Source organism: Nelumbo lutea, chromosome 2 (genome assembly GCF_056320005.1).
Source record: "Nelumbo lutea isolate HS-2025 chromosome 2, American lotus-T2T, whole genome shotgun sequence".
Lineage (NCBI taxonomy): Eukaryota > Viridiplantae > Streptophyta > Magnoliopsida > Proteales > Nelumbonaceae > Nelumbo > Nelumbo lutea.
In genome coordinates, this window is record NC_142685.1 from 44,656,806 (window position 1) to 44,675,829 (window position 19,024).

General features: G+C 39.0%; 1 protein-coding gene across 1 annotated transcript; it reads left to right on the forward strand.

Moving 5' to 3' along the window:
* Positions 1-65: 65 nt before the first annotated feature.
* Positions 66-18,924, forward strand: LOC148870271 (Tetratricopeptide repeat (TPR)-like superfamily protein). Its single transcript, XM_088971007.1, has 6 exons — positions 66-1,657; positions 9,055-9,239; positions 10,283-10,453; positions 11,132-11,332; positions 15,332-15,583; positions 18,261-18,924. Exons 1-6 carry the CDS (start codon positions 154-156, stop codon positions 18,705-18,707), a joined length of 2,760 nt encoding a protein of 919 aa, XP_088827133.1. The 5' UTR covers positions 66-153; the 3' UTR covers positions 18,708-18,924.
* Positions 18,925-19,024: the final 100 nt, after the last annotated feature.

Here is a 19,024-nt window from a genome sequence, read left to right on the forward strand (position 1 = left end):
CAGCACATCCCAACCGTGCATTAGGAACATATCTCCCCAATCTGCGAAATCGCTTTTGTCATCTTCCCCTAATACCCCCTTTACCGCTATAGCATTCTCTGAGGTTTAAAGGGTTAAAAGGTCGTCTTCTTCTGCCGAACCTGCAAATCATCAATGTCGATTTCTCAGGAGCTATACCCTAGTCAGGATGACCTGCTCTATGAAGAAGAAATTCTCAGGAATCCTTTCAGCTTGAAGTTATGGTGGAGGTACTTAATCGCACGGAGCGAAGCTCCATTCAAGAAGCGAGCCGTAATCTACGAGAGAGCTCTAAAAGCTCTATCCGGGAGTTACAAGCTCTGGTACGCTTACCTTCGAGAGCGACTCGAAATCGTTCGAAATCTTCCAATCACGCATTCCCAGTACGAAACCCTCAACAACACATTCGAACGAGCTCTTGTCACAATGCACAAGATGCCTCGGATCTGGGTCATGTACCTTCAAAGCTTGACGGAACAGAAGCTCCTCACTCGAACACGTCGCACCTTCGATAGAGCTCTTTGTGCTCTCCCTGTCACCCAGCACGACCGAATTTGGGAGCCCTACCTTGTATTTGTCAGCCAGAAGGGCGTCCCGATTGACACATCGCTTAGGGTTTATCGCCGCTACTTGAAATTCGATCCAACACACATTGAGGATTTCATTGAATTTCTTATCAATTCTGAAAAATGGCAGGAGGCGGCGGAGAGGTTAGCTGGGGTGTTGAATGATCCTCAGTTTTACTCGATTAAGGGCAAGACAAAGCACCAGTTGTGGCTCGAGCTCTGTGACTTGCTTGTCAATCATGCCACCGAGGTTTCAGGGTTGAAGGTGGATGCGATAATTCGCGGCGGGATTAGGAAGTTCACGGATGAGGTTGGGCGGCTATGGACTTCCCTCGCAGACTATTATATTCGGAGAGGACTCCCTGAGAAGGCAAGGGATATTTTCGAGGAGGGATTGATGACTGTGGTCACTGTGAGAGATTTTAGTGTGATATTTGATGCTTACTCTCGGTTTGAAGAGAGTATGATTGCTTATGTGATGGAAAGCTTGGAAGAGTTAGGCATTAGCGAGGACCCTGCTGTCGACGAGGGAGATGGTGGTGATGCATTTGATAGTGATGTGCGACTTGATGACAAGCTTTCGAAACACAAGTTTGAGGAAAAGGTTTTTCGTGGGTTTTGGCTTAAGGACAAGTATGATGTCGATTTGCGGTTGGCTCGATTGGAGCATCTCATGGATAGAAGGCCCGAGCTTGCTAACAGTGTTCTTCTCCGGCAGAATCCCCACAATGTTGAACAGTGGCATCGAAGGGTGAAGCTTTTTGAGGGTAATCCAACTAAGCAGATACTGACTTACACAGAAGCTGTGAGGACCGTGGACCCCATGAAAGCTGTTGGGAAACCTCATACATTGTGGGTTGCTTTTGCTAAGCTGTATGAGAACCATAAGGATGTTGCTAATGCTAGAGTCATTTTTGACAAGGCTGTACAAGTCAACTACAAAACGGTGGATAATCTAGCCAGTGTTTGGTGTGAATGGGCCGAAATGGAACTGAGACACAAGAACTTTAAAGGGGCATTAGAGTTAATGAAGCGTGCCACAGCAGAACCCACAGTTGAGGTCAAACGGAGAGGTATGGTGGTAAACTGTTGTTCTTTTTCCTTTGTACGGGTCAAATTCAATACTTATTGGTAGGTTGTACTTGTGTTGTTGCACGCGTTCTTAGGTTAAATCTGAGTATTCTGTTAGGTTTCCACAAACGCTGTATAACTTGGACGAGAGATACACTCATTGCTTGTTGCTGAAGTGAAACAACAGCTGCAAGTGGAGGTGTCCATTAGGTTACTGAAACATATTTTAGGTTGCCTTGCTAGAGCAACTGCAAGAGAATGGAGGGTGTACTGGTGGCAAGAAAACTGCTGCATTTTGCAGTTGCTCAATGATTCTCTGCTAAGTGCTCATCCTTACCTACTTCCTCATCTTTGCTATACTAATTTTATTTTATTTTTGGTCATTTCAACATGCAACTATATTAAGTAAGAAAAGGATTAGTATTCTTTTTGATTGGTAACAATAAAAAGATTTTATTAATAAATATACAGGATATACAGATTTACATGACCGGGAGGTTGGGCAGTCTTGGGTAGGAGGTACAGCAGTCTGGTGCTCTGTGTTTAGAAGGAATCTAAATGACTGGGAGGTTGTGCAGTGGATGGAACTGATGCAGCAAATCACTGGCATTATACCTGACAATATGAGTAGGGATAAGAGAATCTGGAAATGAGATAAAACAGGAATTTTCATAGTGAGATCTTTCTATAATAAGCTAGCTCACTGAGGTGGAGATGGAGGACTTCCCTTAAGCTCAGGAAGAAAAGGGACTTATTTGTAAATTGGACTTAGAAAAGGCTTATGATTTTGTTGGTTGGGGTTTCTTGATGGAAGTAATGGAAAATTTTGGGTTTGGTGAAAGATGGTGCAAGTGGATCTTAGGATGTATTAGAATGTCATTACTCAATTTTGGTTAATGGAATTGAGGTTGATCTTTTCCAAGCTATTAGGGGTATTAGGCAAGGGGACCCCCTCTCTCCTTTCTTGTTTACTTTGATTGTAGAAGTTCTTGGGAGATTGATCGCTAGGGTTGATGCTAGGAATCTAGTGAGGGCAGTGTTTTAAAAGCGCAAGGTGTAGGGGCCAATTTGTGCTTGAGGCGCAAGGTACGTGCCTTTTTGAAGCAAGGTGCACAAATACAAAAAACATAAAAAAGTTAGAAAATAAAAAAAACCAAAAAATTCTAAAAAAGCAAAAAGTAAAAATAGTAAACATAATATGAATAAAAAAATAAACTTAAATTTTAAAATTAAAATTTTAAAAAACTATTATCTAAAATTAAAATACATAAACATAACATGTAAAACGTATTCAAATGAAAATTAAAAAAAAGAAAATCAAACATATAAAACATTTTCAAGCATGTAAAACCCAAAACCTCTTTTTTTCCTCAATTGCATTAATTCAAGTAGCTAATGTGATGTAAAACACATTACATTCTTGATTCTACGAGCCACTTTTGTGCCATGCTCCTCGAGGCAAGCCCAAACAAGTCCATGTTAGGGTCTTAAATTCTTAATTTTCACACAAAAGATAATGCTTTTATAATTTTCATTTCCTTTTAAGAAGATATTTTATTAAGATGAATGAATGAACAACATTAGAGAATAAGAGGTTCTTGGCCCAGCCGCTAGGTTCAAAAAAAGCGTAATATTTTCAAAAGGTGCATGCTTGGGCTAAGGCGCAAGGTGCATTGGGCGCATGCCTAGGCGCACTAGGCGTGTGCCTTTTGAAAGTGTTGTGCATAGGACCTGGTCGAGGCGCCTACCCTAAAATTCGCCTCACCTGTGTGCCTATGTGCACCTTTTAAATCACTGAGTGAGGGGTTGGAGAGTTGGTAGAGAGGAGATACTATCACTCACCTCCAATTTTTTGATGATACAATTTTGTTCTGTGTTGGAAATGACTTGAGATGGGTGAGAAGCTTAAAGATGATAGTCTTGATTTTTGAGAAAATGTCAAATTTCAAAGTGAATTGGGATAAAAGCTGCCTCGTGGGATTGAACATGGAAGAGATGGGCACATTACTAAAGGAGCTGAAGTGTTGAAGTGTAAGGCGGATACTTTGCCCTTGAACTATTTGGGTTTATCCTTGGGGGATAATTTGAGAAGTCAAATTTGGAACCTGGTTGTGGAAAGGTTTTCAAAAAGATTGGCGTCGTGGAAGAAGTGTTACCTATCTTTAAGGGGTAGGAAGTAGGATAACATTGATTGGGTCCACCCTTGCAAATTTGCCAGTTTATTTTTTTGTCTGTTTTCAGGGTTCTAGGAGGGATGAGCAAGCAACTAGAAAAAATGATGATAGATTTTTTATGGGAGCCAAGGGAGGAGAGAAAAAGGCCATAGGGTTAGTTGGGAGATGGTTAAAAGAAGTAAGAAATTCGGAGGGCTAGGTTTAGGGAATATTCAGGAGAGGAATGTGGCTCTGCCTGCAAAATGGCTTTGGAGGTTGCCAATTGATAGGGACATGCTGTTGGTGAAAGTGATTATTAGTATTCATGGTCTTGCGACTGATGGTTGGGATGCTGGTGTGTTGGCCAGGGCTACAAGAGCTTCCCCTTGGAAGTCTATTCATGCCATCCTTCCTTTGTTTTTGCCTTTGTTAGGTATAACCGTATAACCCTTGCTTCAGTAATACTGTTAAATTTTGGGAGCACTTATGGTTCGGTAGTGCAACTCTCAAAGAGCAATTTCCCTCAATTTTTGCAATTTCAAACCGGAAGAATGAATATCCTCATTTATTAACCATTCCAATTCAACCTCTGGTTTTGTTTGGGACTTGGGCCTTAGGAGAGGCCCTAGAGATTGTGAGGCCGACAATGCCATTACCTTGATACAAAGGCTTGAGAGTGTATTTGGACCATTCAAGAAGGGATTGCAGAATCTGGACTCTATCCCTATTGGGTAATTTTTCTTGTGCTTCTTTCATCCTATCCCTAATATAGAGTAATGATAGCCAGGGCCAACTTTTCCCAGTTAATGAGGTTTGGAGTAAGCCTATTCCACCTAGGATTGGTGGCTTTTGTTGGAAGTGATTCTTGGTAGGGTCATACTTGTGACTTGCTCCAATGGAAAAGACCTAACTGTTGCTTATCTCCTCATTGGTGTCTTCTTTGTAAGGCTAATGGTGAGTCTTCTCATCATTTATTAATATCTTGTCCTTTTGGTCTTCCAATTTGGGATTGGTTTCTTTCCATATTTGGGTGTAGGTGGAATCCCCCATCAGATGTACAAAACCTATTCTGCCCCACCTTTGTTAGATGGAAGAAAAGAAGAGGCAAGATCTTGTGGAAGTGTACGAGAGCTGCTGTGTGCTGGACAGTTTGGGAAGAATGAAATCAAAGATTATTTGCAGTAAAGGAAAGAAATGGGGAAGCCCTCATTGAAGCAATTACAATTGGAGTGTTCCATTGGGTAAAGACTCTGAAGTTATTTGAAAGAGTTTCTGCTGCTGATCTGATGAGAAAGTGGGGGGAAGTGGCTGACTCTGCTCCACCAAAAACTGTAATTAAACCATCCTGGACCCCTCCATCCAATGGCTTTATCAAATTGAATTTTGATGGTAGTAGTGAGGGTAACCCTGGACCTTTTGGCATTGGGGGGGAGGGTTCAGAGATGAGGGAGGCACTATTAGTACTATATTTTTCTGGCCCTATTGATGTAGGTGACTCACTGAGAGCTGAAACCCTTGCTGTGATGGAAGGAATTCAGAAAGCCAAGGAGTTAAATGTTTCCAAACTGATAAGCTCATGATCGGTTGACTCCAAAAGGAGGAGGAGATGGATTGGTGGGAGTATATAAATGAAAAAAGAAAGTTCAGAGGCTTGGCTCAAGGAATGGAAGTTCAATTTAAATGGATTAAGAGAGATGCCAATAGCTTGGCTGATGCTTTGGCTAAGCAAGGGGTGGGAAGAAACGACTTGTTCTGGGCTATGCTGTAATGTTTTCTTGTTTTTTTGGGGAGTGGGGGCTAAGAGAGTTTGGCTCCCCTTTCCTCATTGTTTCCGCTTATTTATTTCTTAATGAAATTCATTCAGTTATTGATAAAAAAAAAAACAAAAAAGAAAGGTGTGGAATACTGTGGTTTTTGATAAAAAAAAGTGTGGAATACTGCAGCCCCTCCAAAAGATGCTTTTTTATTATGGGTGGCAGTGTTGGCTAAGTTTTTGACGGCGGATGTATTGGCTAGGAGAGGCCTGAGTGTGTTGCCTAGAAGGTGTATAATGTGTGGGGAAGCTTCTGAAGATTCAAACCATTTACTGATTCATTGCAGAGTTGCATGAAACCTATGGGCAAGGTTTTTGAGGCTGTTTGAAGCTCAGCTTTGTTTTCCAGAAAATTTATTAGCGGTACTACAGGGTTGGCAGCTGAAAGGTCTCTCTAAAGAAGGCATGGTTATTTGGGGAGTAGGACCAGCTATAGTGGTTTGACAATATGGATGGAAAGAAATAAAAGTCTGTTTGAAAATAAGTTTATTGTGGAGGAAAATTTACTGAAAGGATTTTGGGGTAGGTTGTGTTCATGGGTAGGAACACATAGATTATTCAGTAGCTCTTTTTGTATCTATGCACACCAAATATACAGAATAGAAGACGCACAGTTCTGTTTGGGCACTGCACTGCTCCTTTGTTGTGTTGTGCAGATCTGGATTGCTTTGTGTATTATAATACTTTACCTTTTTCTCAAAAAATAATAACTAAAGATAGAGAAAAACCACTTCAAAATATTAGATACATACAGGTAGAAGATTAATAAATGAAAAGTGTATTCACCACTTGCATTGCAAGAAGGCATTTGTGGGGGTAACATAGTCCAATCAGGTCTGTTGATTTTCAAGTGATACACCTCCCAAATGAAAACCCTTATTTTTGGTGGAACTGACTTATTCCAATGCCCTTTACTGGAAAAACTTGTGAAGCCCTTTATTTTTGATCATTTGCTGCACTTGCTTTATGCAGGTATTTTTTTATTGATTATTCTACTTGCACCTAATCACTCTCACATTATTGCTTGTTGCAGTCTTTTGTTGTCTACACACATGAACAGACCATCTCAGTTAATTTTCCTTCATCCTGTCATGAGCTACTCCTAGTCCCAAGTCCTCCCATATTGTGTTCATATCCAATTCTGTTCTTTCTAGTCTTGCTACTCATCCATCTCTTACACTAATTTGTTGAATATGTTGTTTCTTGATGGTACAATGTGCTGTCCCATATGGGAGTGTTAGTCTTATTCCTGTCTTCTAGAATTATATCTGCTGTACATTTTTTGTTCACACTAATACAATGATACTTTTATCTTTTCTCAAAAAAAAAAACTGTGTCCTAATTTATGAGCAACATCCTACTTAAGATAAGGCCATTACCAAATTTAGGCCCTAGCCATCTGGGGTCTTGGAAAGAAAGGAATGCAAGAATTTTTTCAGGTAAGGAAAGAACTAGATAGGTAGTCAAAGAAACAATGATGGTGGGAATGATACAGTGGGTAAAATCTATGGAGTACCATAAATCCACTACAAACCCTATTTAGTCTCTGCCATTGAATGATTACATAAACTTAAATTTTGATGGAAGCAGTACAGGTAACCTAGGCCCCTCTGGTATTGGAGGAGTGTTTAGAGACAATGAAGGCAGAATTGTTGTCCTATTTTTGTGCCCAATTGGAGTAGGACATTCGTTAAGGGCTGAGGTGTTGGCTGTCATGGGGGACTGCAAAAAGGCAAAGGACATGAGTATAAGAAAGCTGATTATGGAAGCCAATTCAAAGTTGGTAGTGGAGTGGCTGCAGAAGGAAGAAAAAAGGTTTTTGGGTTTTTAACAATGAAAAGAAAAGGTTTAAGTGCTCGACACAAAAAATATGGAGGTGAAATTTAATTGGGTAAAAAGAACTGCAAATGGGTTTGCCTGATGTTTTAGCAAAGCAAGGGGTGGGAAGGAGTCATCTGTTTTCGGCTTAGTTGTAATGGCTGAATTTTACTATGGAGAGTTAAGAAAGTTTACCTCTCTTGTTCTTGTAATGTTTCTATATTAATTTTAATGAAATTCTGTCATTGATAAAAAAGATTTTACCATTATATCAAGTAATGGCCCCTCTTTAATTTGGGCTATACATAGTGATATTTGTCCTTTTTAAAGAAATATTATTATGCTATGAATTTAGTGTATGCCCCCCTTTCAGAACCAACATGTGCCCAAATTACCCTTCGACCTTGCGCTTTGATTTTAGCATTTCAACTTTCTCCACAGTTCAAATGCTGTTTGGTAATTATTGTATCGTGTGAATAGATTGATGTTGACAGCAAGGATTTAAAATACATAAACATAATATGTAAAGCATATTCAAATGAGAATTTAAAAATGAAATCAAATATATAAAACATTTTCAAGCATATAAAACCCATAATCTCTTTTTTTCTCAATTGCATCAAGTAGCTAATGCGACCTATTACATTCCTAATTCTATGAGCAGCCTTTGTGCCACACCCCTCGAGGCAAGCCCAAACAAGTCTATGTTAGGGTCTTAAATTCTTAGCTTTCACACAAAAAATAATGGTTTTATAGTTTTAATTCTTTTAAGAAGATATTTTATTAGGATGAATGAATGGACAACATTACCAAATAGTTTTAATTAATGGACAACATTAAAACTATAAAGTCATTATTTCTTGTGTGAAAACTAAGAATTTAATACCCTAACATGGACTTGTTTGGGCTGGCCTTGAGGGGCGTGGCATGGGGGTTTGGGGACGGAGCCCATGGCCCAGCCGCCAGACTCAAAAAAAGGAAAAAGCGACAAATTTTCAAAAGGCGCATGCCTGGGCTAAGGTGCAAGGTGCACCATGTGCATGCCTAGGTGCACTAGGCGTGCGCCTAGGACCTGGGTGAGGCGCCTACCCTAAAATGCGACTCGCCTGTGTGCCTAGGCACACCTTTTAAATCACTGATTTGTAATAGGTGGTTTCTTCTACTTATAGCGTTTTCATCATCCTTTCATAGTCATCTTATCTGGGGTATTTCTTATTTTTTAGTAAGTGTGATTACTCCGTTGCCACATGTCTCCATGTGTTTTATATTCAATATCGATAGGTTTGTGCTTTGACTATGGACATTAAGTGTACATAGATTATAAATTGTGAAGTTGTGCAAATTAGAATTTGACAAGCACATGCAATATATTTGTTTTGTTCAACTTATTGTTGGATAATGCACTTGCGTTATATTTGTTTTGTTCAACTTATTGTTGGATAATGCACTTGCATATCGGGAAGTTGATTAAGATAAATTTGGAAAAGGAATATATTATGGATTTTATTCCCTTGCTCCTTGCCAGATGATAGCAACCTGGAACTGTCTAGTATTGCAATGCTTGTGGAGCCATTACTAATCTTTGAAACTTGTTTTATGTGATTTATATGTGTAGTTGCTGCTGATGGAAATGAGCCGGTCCAGATGAAGCTGCATAAGTCCTTGAGGCTATGGACATTTTATGTGGATTTGGAGGAGAGCCTGGGGACGTTGGATTCCGCTCGTACAGTTTACGAGCGCATACTTGATTTGAGGATAGCAACTCCACAGATTATAATCAATTATGCATTGCTTCTGGAGGTATGGACCTATCCAGTTTTCTAAGACACTAATGTGTTTTCCTAGCTTTTAATGAAAAAAAGGTGTTTCCCTAGCCTAAAGCGTGCTAATGACATATTTGCCTCTGGTCTAATATATAGCCTCATCTTAATATTTCCCGTAAGATGTAAAAGATAAGAGAAGTAGAAAATAGTAACAGCTTAAGCCATTTATTCAAATTTCAGCATCTAAACATATTTTGTTCCATATGATGAACAACATTTCTAGCAACTGGCAAAATGTCAGTCGCAACTGTAATTTTTTGTATTTGATTGTTGACAGTTGAAACCACAACTGATAGTTCATAGTTCATTACCAGTGGAATTCATCCTTATTTTTATCATTTCATCTGTATATGATTTGAACAAACATAATAGTTTATTAGGAATTTCCTATTCCATATGATTGTTGTCATTCTGTTATGCGCTTAGTTGCACATAACAAGATGGGATGCTTCAAGGGATCCTATAGCCTCCAAATAAGTTCAAGCAACGTTTGTATTAGCAATGATCGTTTCCAATAAAAAATTGTAATAGTGTTAGGTGGAAAATCATGCTGCCAATTCATTAATCAAATGGGCTTAAATATCTTATTACAGTCAAACTTCACACTCACACGACCCTACAAAATAGCAAACTAATTAATTGACTCTAATAAACCCTTTTCCCAGTAAACCGATGCCCCATACACTCCTTACTTATCATAACTGCACTCTAATCCACTAACTTTTTGACCAGCTAAGCCTAGATGGGCCCCTCTGTCAGCCCAATTTAGTGGACTCTTGCATTTGGAGAACTGTAACACATTCTCAGATATTGGCCTGAGTGTAAGAGTGCAAGTGAAATGTTGTGCAATTTGTTTGCAAGTTGCTACTTCTTATGCACCAAACAAAAGCAAATATTCAATTCAGGTTATATGGATACTTGATCAAGGGACATATGCTTTAGATATGCCTTAGGTTGTTTTTTGTTCTTACTTTCTTTCAGTGGTTTAATAACATAATTTTTTCCTTTTGATTTCTGCAGGAACATAAGTACTTTGAAGATGCATTCAAAGTATATGAAAGAGGTGTAAAAATATTTAAGTATCCACATGTAAAGGATATATGGGTAACCTATCTCTCTAAATTTGTCAAAAGATATGGAAAAACAAAGTTGGAACGAGCAAGAGAGTTGTTTGAGAATGCTGTTGAAAAGGTGAGTGTCAGTTTTTATTCCTTCACAGTGATTTAAAAGGCGCGCCTGAGGCGTGCCTATGCGCACAGGCGAGGCATATTTTAGGGTAGGCGCCTTGCCCAGGTCCTAGGTGCAGCACTTTCAAAAGGCGTGCGCATGCCTGGTGCGCCTAGGTTTGCGCTTGATGCTTGAAAATGTTTGATTTTATTTTAAAATTTTCATTTGAATACGCTTTACATGTAAGGTTTATGTATTTTGATTTTAGCTGATAGTTTTTTAAAAAACATTAATTTTAAAATTTAAGTTTACATTTCTATTAATATTATGCTTATTAATTTTTTTTGTCTTTTTTTTTAATTTTCTGACCTTTTTTTAGCATTTTTTTTAATATTTTCACGCCTTGCTTAAAAATGCACACACACACACACACACACCCCTTGCCTTGCGCCTTGCGATTTTAAAACATCGTTCCTTCAGCTAGCAAATCGTTTAAACTGTCTTCTCATTTGATAGCTTGCATCTTAAGTTTTCTATTGCTGAAAGTGTCTTTGCAGTTACTTGTGGAGATTCATGCTAGTGCTCTCCAGTTCTTTTATTGATTACCATGTTACTGTGTTCTTTTTTCTGCCATTAGCAATGTGCTCTTATGTTGATTCTGTTCCTTGTTTTATTGCTTGTTGAATTGTGACTCTCTATTAGGCACCTGGTGAAGATGTGAAACCACTATATCTACAATATGCGAAACTCGAGGAGGATTATGGTCTAGTAAAACGTGCAATGAAAGTTTATGACCAAGCTGTAAAGGCTGTCCCAGACAATGAGAAAATGAGCATGTATGAAATTTACATAGCCCGTGCCACTGAGATTTTTGGTGTTCCAAAGACAAGGGAGATATATGAGGTTGGTTTTCTTCTGGCCTCTTTTAATTGACAGAAGTGTCTTTTCTATGCTATTATTGCATTTGGTTTTCTCATGAAAGTTAACAGATTTAGTTTCCTGCAAGATTTTAAACTTGCTACAGACCTATAGTTAATTGACTTTTCTGGAAACATTTTATTCGTTATGATCATCTCATGAGTTTGTGTAAGGTATGAATTTCATCCTATTCTATATAAGGGTTAGGCTCTTCGTATTTTTGTTCTCATTGTTTACCTGACTAGCCAACCCATATTGTTTGGTCAAGGCTTTATTGAACTGAATCAACTTCCCGAGATTTTCCTGATAGTTTTAAATACTCAGAGAAATAGCGTTGGAAAACACAACACATGAATTTGACCATACAATCGGTGGGAAGGGAGGCTAATGCACTTGCTGACTATCTAGCTAAGCAAGGAGTAACCAGGGATAAGTTGTATTGGGCCCACTTGTAATTTTTATGCTGTTTTTGTTCTAAAGAGGAGGCTGCACCTCACACCTCCCCTTGGGATGCTTGTAACAGACATTTATCTTTTTGCTGCTAATAAATTATTAATGCACCTCACACCTCTAGCCTCTTCCTGCAACCAAAGAAAAGAGGCAGGGTAATGTGGAGAATAACAAGAGCAGCCGCCCTTTGGTCGATTTGAGAAGAGATAATAGGATTTTCCAAGGACAAGAAAAACCCAAAGAAGCACTTGTTGAGGCCATTACCATCAAGATTCTTCATTGGTTGAAAGTGCAGCAACTTTTCAAGGACTTCTCCTTAGCTGACTTAATTAGAAAATGGAACTCTATAGTTGTCTCCTCTCCTTTTTCCCTTGTAATTCAAGAGGTTTTGTTACCACCGTCTCAGTTCAGGGTGAAATTAAACTTTGATAGAAGCTCATCAGGTAATCCAGGCCCATCGGGAGTTGGGGGTGTCTTCAGAAATGAGGAAGGAAGAGTTTTGGCCCTTTACTCGGGCGGGGTGGGAGATTCTTTGAGGGCAGAAGTCATGGCCTTACTTCAAGGTCTGAAATTGGCAAAACAATGGGGTGTGCAACACTTAGAAGTGGAAGGAGACTCTAAGCTGGTAATAGGGTGGATGCAATCTAGAAACTTGGGAGTATGGTCACTTAGACAGCCTCTAAGAGAGGCTAAGGGAACTTGAGGTGCAATTTAATTGGGTAAGAAGGTCAGCAAATGGAATGACTGACACATTAGCTAAGCAAGGAGTTATTAGGGAGACTTTCTTTTGGGCTTGTATGTAAGACTTTTATTCTGATTTTCCGCCCATCCTTTGGGTGGTGATAACTGTACTCTCCTTTTAATATCTTTAATGAAAATTGCCATGTCTTATAAAAAAGACTTTTACCCATAAAAAAATACAACAGATAATAAGAGCTACCTGTAATTTATGTCAATTGTAATGGAAAATATGAGCTATTAAAGTTACTACTTGTGGAATGCTATATATTTATAAATTCTGCTAGAAGCAAACAAAATTGCTACCTTGCTAAATTACTGCATAATGGGCCAGATACGTTTCCTTCCTTCCTTCCTTTTTAGAAATAAAATATCATGATTTTTAAAAGAAATAGTTTTTAGAAGGCGGTTTCCATCTTTCTTTGCTTTGGGCTTTCTTCTTTATCAAACAACCAAGTTAGTGTTGCATTATTAGATTATTTCTTCTGTCCTGACTTACATGTCGTGAGCAAACCAAAGAACAACAATAGCTCTTTTGATGCCATAGTTTGCCCTATGTCTCCAGTCCACCTTGGTCCTCCTGTTATTTGATGCTTGGCAAACGAGAAAAATTGGATGGAATTGGAGAAGACAATGGTTTTGAGCTTGACTCTGATCTTGGTCATGCTAGAAATGCTCTGGGACATGATTGCCCCTTCCAACATCATCCTTGACTGACAGGTTTTCAGTACATGGAGTCCATTCTCTTCATTTTAGATTAATATGGTGTCTTGAGTTAGTAATAACAGGAAACACAATTAAAAGAGTTTGGACCTTAGAGCTTAGAAATCTTGAAATTTGCATAACATAATCTAGATTCTTGAACCTCTTTCAACCTAGGGATTCTGGAGTATCTTACAGCTCAAGAAAGTCTGAAAGTTAACTGCACCTCCCCTTTCTCTAGCTGAAGATCAATGAAGCATTGGACCACTGTTGCAGACTCAGATTAGACTGAAGGTTGGAGATCTTAAGTTTTAAATTTTTAATCAAGGGGTGCCTGACATTTCTTCCAAGTCGTAATTGTATCATTCTTGCCCCATAATTGATAAAACTCTGGTTACCAGTAAAAAACATATAACTTATATTGTTGTAAGCTTATTTTGATATAAACAACTTAACAGATAATCTGAAACCATTCGTTCTTTCTAACTTTTAAATTTGACATTTTTTTTTTAATTTGTGCAAATTGATGGACCATTTGACCCATGACCAAATAGCCAAAACAATTTTGTCTGGTGCAAGTCTGACAATATTGTTGTCAAGTGTCAACCATGGATTCTCGTTAGCAGATTGGTATGGATCTGGTCGTATGGACCCAACTAAAACTTGGATTAATAATTGGACCTGGTAGGCCCTGCAACAAGGTGATCTGGTTGAGGTCTGACTAGTACAATGTCCCAGGTTTTGTGCCTTTTCTTCTATCACATTATTAACTTCACAAGCGGAGAAATTCTTGTTTTCCTCAGTACCTGTTTGTGAAGGCCTTCAGGCCATGTCTTCTGGCTTTGGGAGGTTGAGCCCACTTGGAAAACTTATAAGCTACGCTTTTTAAAAAAAATGTGGAGAGCCAACTTCTGTCATCGTACAGCCATTTAAGCAAGTTCTCTAGACAAACCTATTTCAGTAGCTTCTTCAAGGCAGCTGATTCAGAGCTGCTATGTGTGTGTGTGCTTAGTACAAACAAATGTTGAAGGGTTGTTTAGTACAAATTGGATGAGATGCACCACAAAGAGACAAAAAAATATTATGGCAATTGGCAATGTGTAAGGGGTGCTTTGCTATGGGGGTTTTGGGTGAAAGGAATGCCAGGATTTTTGAGAAGGCTAGAGGAGTGGGGGATTTGCTTGAGCTCACTATGATAGGAGCAGCTCATTGGGCATTGGTATGTGATGAATTTAATGGTGTCACCCTAAATGACCTGTTAAGAGGATGGAAAGTTATTGGTGATTTTCAGGAGAGGAACCCCTATACAGCATGCACAAACAGTTGCTAATATCAAACTCAACTTTGAAGGTTGCAACCTTGGGAATCCAGGAGACTCCAGGTATTGGTGGTGTAGTCAGGGATCATAATGGAAACATTATACTCAGCTATTCTGGTCCTATTGGTGTTGCAAATTCTCTAAGGGCTGAACTGAAAATGTTGATTCAAGGGCTGGAATTGATGAGTAGGAAAGATTTGAGAAATATGTAGGTTTAAGGTGGCTGTCAAACTATAATCTCTTGGGTTCCTTGTTGAATAGGTCATTCAGCTGGGTGCCTAGGACTGCTAATGGACTAGCTGATTCTCTACAACTCTAACTAGGGCAGGGGTAGCCAAAAATCAGCTTGTTTGGGGTTGTCCAACACCAGGTTGTAATTTCTTTAGAGCAGTGGAGCAGCTTTTTTAATGAAATTTTACTGTTGCTTATCATTTTCTTTTTGAAACACAATAGCTTTCTATTGAAAAATGATAGTGTGACAAATCATCCAGTTTATTTATTGTTGTTAGCAGATGGCAAAGGTGCTGCTGCAACTTTTTATCGCTTCCAAGCATGAATATCTATCTATATTCTATTTATTTGCTTATCATTATATTTGGATGCATGCATTGAGAAGCATTTTTAGCAATTAAGGAATGCTTGAGTTTCGGCCCTTTTGCATCTTTTCTGTTATTATCTTGGTTTTGTTTGCTATGCATGTACAAGTCTGCTGTACTTTATGTGGTATGAAGATGGATGCCTGTCTTACTTGTGTACCCCGTCACTGCATTTTGCAGCAAGCCATAGAATCTGGTCTCCCACACAAAGATGTTAAGACCATGTGCATGAAGTATGCTGAGCTAGAGAAGAGCTTGGGAGAAATTGATCGTGCTCGTGCAATATATGTATACACTTCTCAGCTTGCAGATCCACGATCTGATGGTGATTTCTGGAACAAATGGCATGAGTTTGAGGTGCAACATGGAAATGAAGACACCTTCCGAGAAATGCTCCGTATCAAGCGTACTGTTTCTGCCACTTATAGTCAGGTTAGTCTATTTCTTTTATTATTTTTAAATAGTAAGATACTTTATTGATAATGAAAAGTATATTTCTCCACTCCTGCACAACAAGATACTCTTCTTTGGGGCTTGTAAAAAAGAGTAAAAGGAGTTACATGGGACACCTCCAAACAAGTCTGTGCACTGCCAACCATGAGATCAATCTGCCCCATAGATCCTTAGCTACTGAGTCCTCCAATCTGACATCATCAAGCATTTATTTCTAACCATATGTTCAAACAACTGCTAAGGGAAGCAACCCCCCTACCCACACACATACTTTTCTCCTTCCTGCTCAAACCTTTGACCTGTCAACACTATAAGAGGTCTTTTATTCTATAATTGCTGGAAAATGGCCTTGAACTTAAAAAATTGGCATTATTGCCCAGGGTGTGAATAAATAAATCATCCACTTGATTCCATAATCCATACAATCACCACACGCATGCAAGTTATATTGTCCACCGACCTATTCCTTTTTAGCAGATTATCCACCATTTACCCGAAGTGTCCAAGTTAAGAAGATGTTTATTATTATTATTATTATTATTTGGGGTGGGGGCTGTATACCAAACTCTTGAGCTTGGGAACCAACTGGATGACCTAGCTTGTAATGGAAAGATTTGATAGCGAACAAGCCAGACTTGTCCCTCAACCACTTTCGTTGAATTAATTTTCTGCATTAGCTCCAATAGTGGACTACCTCCCAATCTTTTTTTTTTTTTTAAATAACAAGGAATTTCATTAAGATAAAGAAGAAATATACATACAAACAGAGGGAGATAAGCCATCTTAACTCTGCAATCAGCAAAACAAAAATACAAGATTAAATCTGAGCCCAAAACAAAGAATCCGTAATCACCCCTTGCTTTGCTAGCCCATCCACAAATGAGTTGGCAGATCTCTTCACCCAACTGAATTTTATCTCAATATCTTTTGCCAGCCATTTAAATTTTTACCTCTCATTGCTGTAATTCCACATAGTAGTCTTGTCTTCCTTTAGCCATCTTACCATACCACCACCTCCAGTCCCCTTCAATTATCAGCCTCCTAATCTTTCAGATTCCTCCCAACTATGTAGTTCCAGGCACGTGATCATTGTGAGGAACAAAGATATGAGCAACGAGGCCCTCTTTGTTTTGAGCTAACTTATTTATGATTGGGTAGATTTTCTTCATTGGTTGCTCTATCTATCCAAAATCTCACCTTTTAACCATTTCCCACCTCATAGTTGATGCCTCAAATGTACTCTTGGTAAGATTTTTGTATGCCTCTCCTCAAGGCACAGCCATATTTGGAGCAGATTACCCACCTCTAGAGACTATTCAGCTGCTCATTAAATCTCTAATGCCATTTACCCTTAGGCCAGGTTGAACATTTTCAACTTTCTCACATCTAAAACCCCATTTTCTCTAGGTGTGCGTACCTTGCTCCAGTTTACAAACTGTTATTTAAACTCCTCCTTGCACCCCTTCTACAAGAAATCCTGCATTCCTTTTTGAGGTTCCACCAGCCACACTATAAGGCATTGGGAATAAAGACAAGTTATGTTGGAAGGGTATCTAATACACTCCTAATAAGGGCGAGCCCATTCCCTTTCGACAAGTATTTTGTCTGCCAAGCCACTAATCTTTTATCAAACCTCTCTACCACTGGTCTCATATTGACTTAGATGTGTAACTCTCCCCCATGGTAGCTCTAAATATTCACTAGGGAACTTGCCAATATTGCATCCTAATGCATCCACCAGCTTTTCTGGGTAAAGTCCATCCTCCACAACCACGAGTTCACTTATGCATGTTAACTTGAAGTCGATAGACCACTTCAGCCCATCTCAAAATGAAGTTAAGGTGCACAATTTTGAGATGCATTATATAAAAATAGGGTGTCACCTGCAAACTGGAGAAGGGAAACTTTTTGTGCTTTCACCCACTTGGTTACTTCTGTAAACCACCATCTACACTTTACAGCCCTTGGAAGCATCCTGCCTAACAGCTTAAGGCCTCTGTGACAAAATAAATAAATAAATAAATTAACAAAAAAGGAGGACAGGGTATCTCCATGTACTAGAGATATCTCCCCTGAGAATTTCCATTTATGAGGGCTGAGAAGCAAGCAGTGGGAAATATAAACCTTTACCTAACTCCATTTGGACCCAAAGTCGAACCATTTCAACATATAGTCAAGGAAGCTACAATTCATGGATTGCTTCGGTGCTTCCTAACAGCCAGGTTTTTTGGATAGAAAAATCTTTAATTTCAGGTGTTTGGGGGGGGGGCATGTGCAATGAAATTATTTTCCTTCAGATTTTCTAGATTTTGTATGCATTCATGGGAAAATGTTACGTTGGGTGTGGAATCCATCATTTGATAGTGATGTCTATCTAGATGTGCTAGGTGAATGATGAAGACAATTGGGTGTCACGACCACATACATTTAGACCTCTGGTTTATCTAAGCTTTGTTTCACGGACAAAATAGTGGATCAGACAATTGAGGTCCTTCTGTCTTGTTGGTTGATGTGGAGATTTATGTAGGTTCTGGTGATTGGGTTGTTTTGATTCCCTGAAAGCATGCTGTCTTGTTCTCTCTTTTCCAAGTTTTTTCTCTATTGTAATTAGAGGATAAGCTAATCTCTTACCTCGTTTTTCTTTCTTTTTCTGCAGACACATTTTATCCTTCCTGAGTACTTGATGCAAAAGGATCAAAAGCTTAGCCTTGAGGAAACTGTTGACACATTGAAGCGAGCTGGTGTTCCTGAAGATGAAATGGCTGCTTTAGAAAAGCAGTTAGCCCCTGCAGAAGCTAATGCACCTGGTAAAGATAGTACTAGAAAACTGGGCTTTGTGAGTGCAGGAGTAGAATCACAACCTGGGGTCATCCATACACCTGATGGAGGCAGGAAGGTAACTGCAAATAGCGAGGACATTGAGTTGCCAGACGAGAGTGATTCTGAGGATGATGAAAAAGTTGAAATTGCCCAGAAAGACGTTCCGGCTGCAGTTTTTGGTGATTTGGCCAAAAAAGTGGAGCCTGATAATGATGCCAAAGATGAAGAAAGTGAAGGTCATCTTGGCGCCCTTGAAAGAATAAAGAGGCAAAGACGGGCTTAGTTTCCATGTTGTATGATGAAAGTAAGATTAATCACCAAGTTTTGACTCTGTATCCTAAGCTAACCAGCTTTATCAGTTTGAGCTGCCTGTTTGTAGTTCTATCACATTGTTGTTCAAGGTGTAAATATTCGGAAGCTTCGTCTGTACATATGAAGCTTTTTCACCTTCTTTGCAGAATTAATGAAAATGGTATAGTAATATAGGTTTGCATTGTGTAGGATTATGGATGCTCCAAGTGGTATTGTTTCGTCATTTTTCCATTTCTGTAAACTTGTTATCTTTGACTTTCAGGGGCTGTTTTTGTTAGATAGGTAATA

What these genes read in the sequence shown, in the direction of transcription:
- LOC148870271 (XM_088971007.1), top strand. Translation starts at nt 154, where the DNA reads ATGTCGATTTCTCAGGAGCTATACCCTAGTCAGGATGACCTGCTCTAT. An exon ending in AGTTGAGGTCAAACGGAGAG is followed by an intron (nt 1,658 to 9,054) that starts GTATGGTGGTAA and finishes TTATATGTGTAG; the next exon opens with TTGCTGCTGATGGAAATGAG. An exon ending in AGACAAGGGAGATATATGAG is followed by an intron (nt 11,333 to 15,331) that starts GTTGGTTTTCTT and finishes TGCATTTTGCAG; the next exon opens with CAAGCCATAGAATCTGGTCT.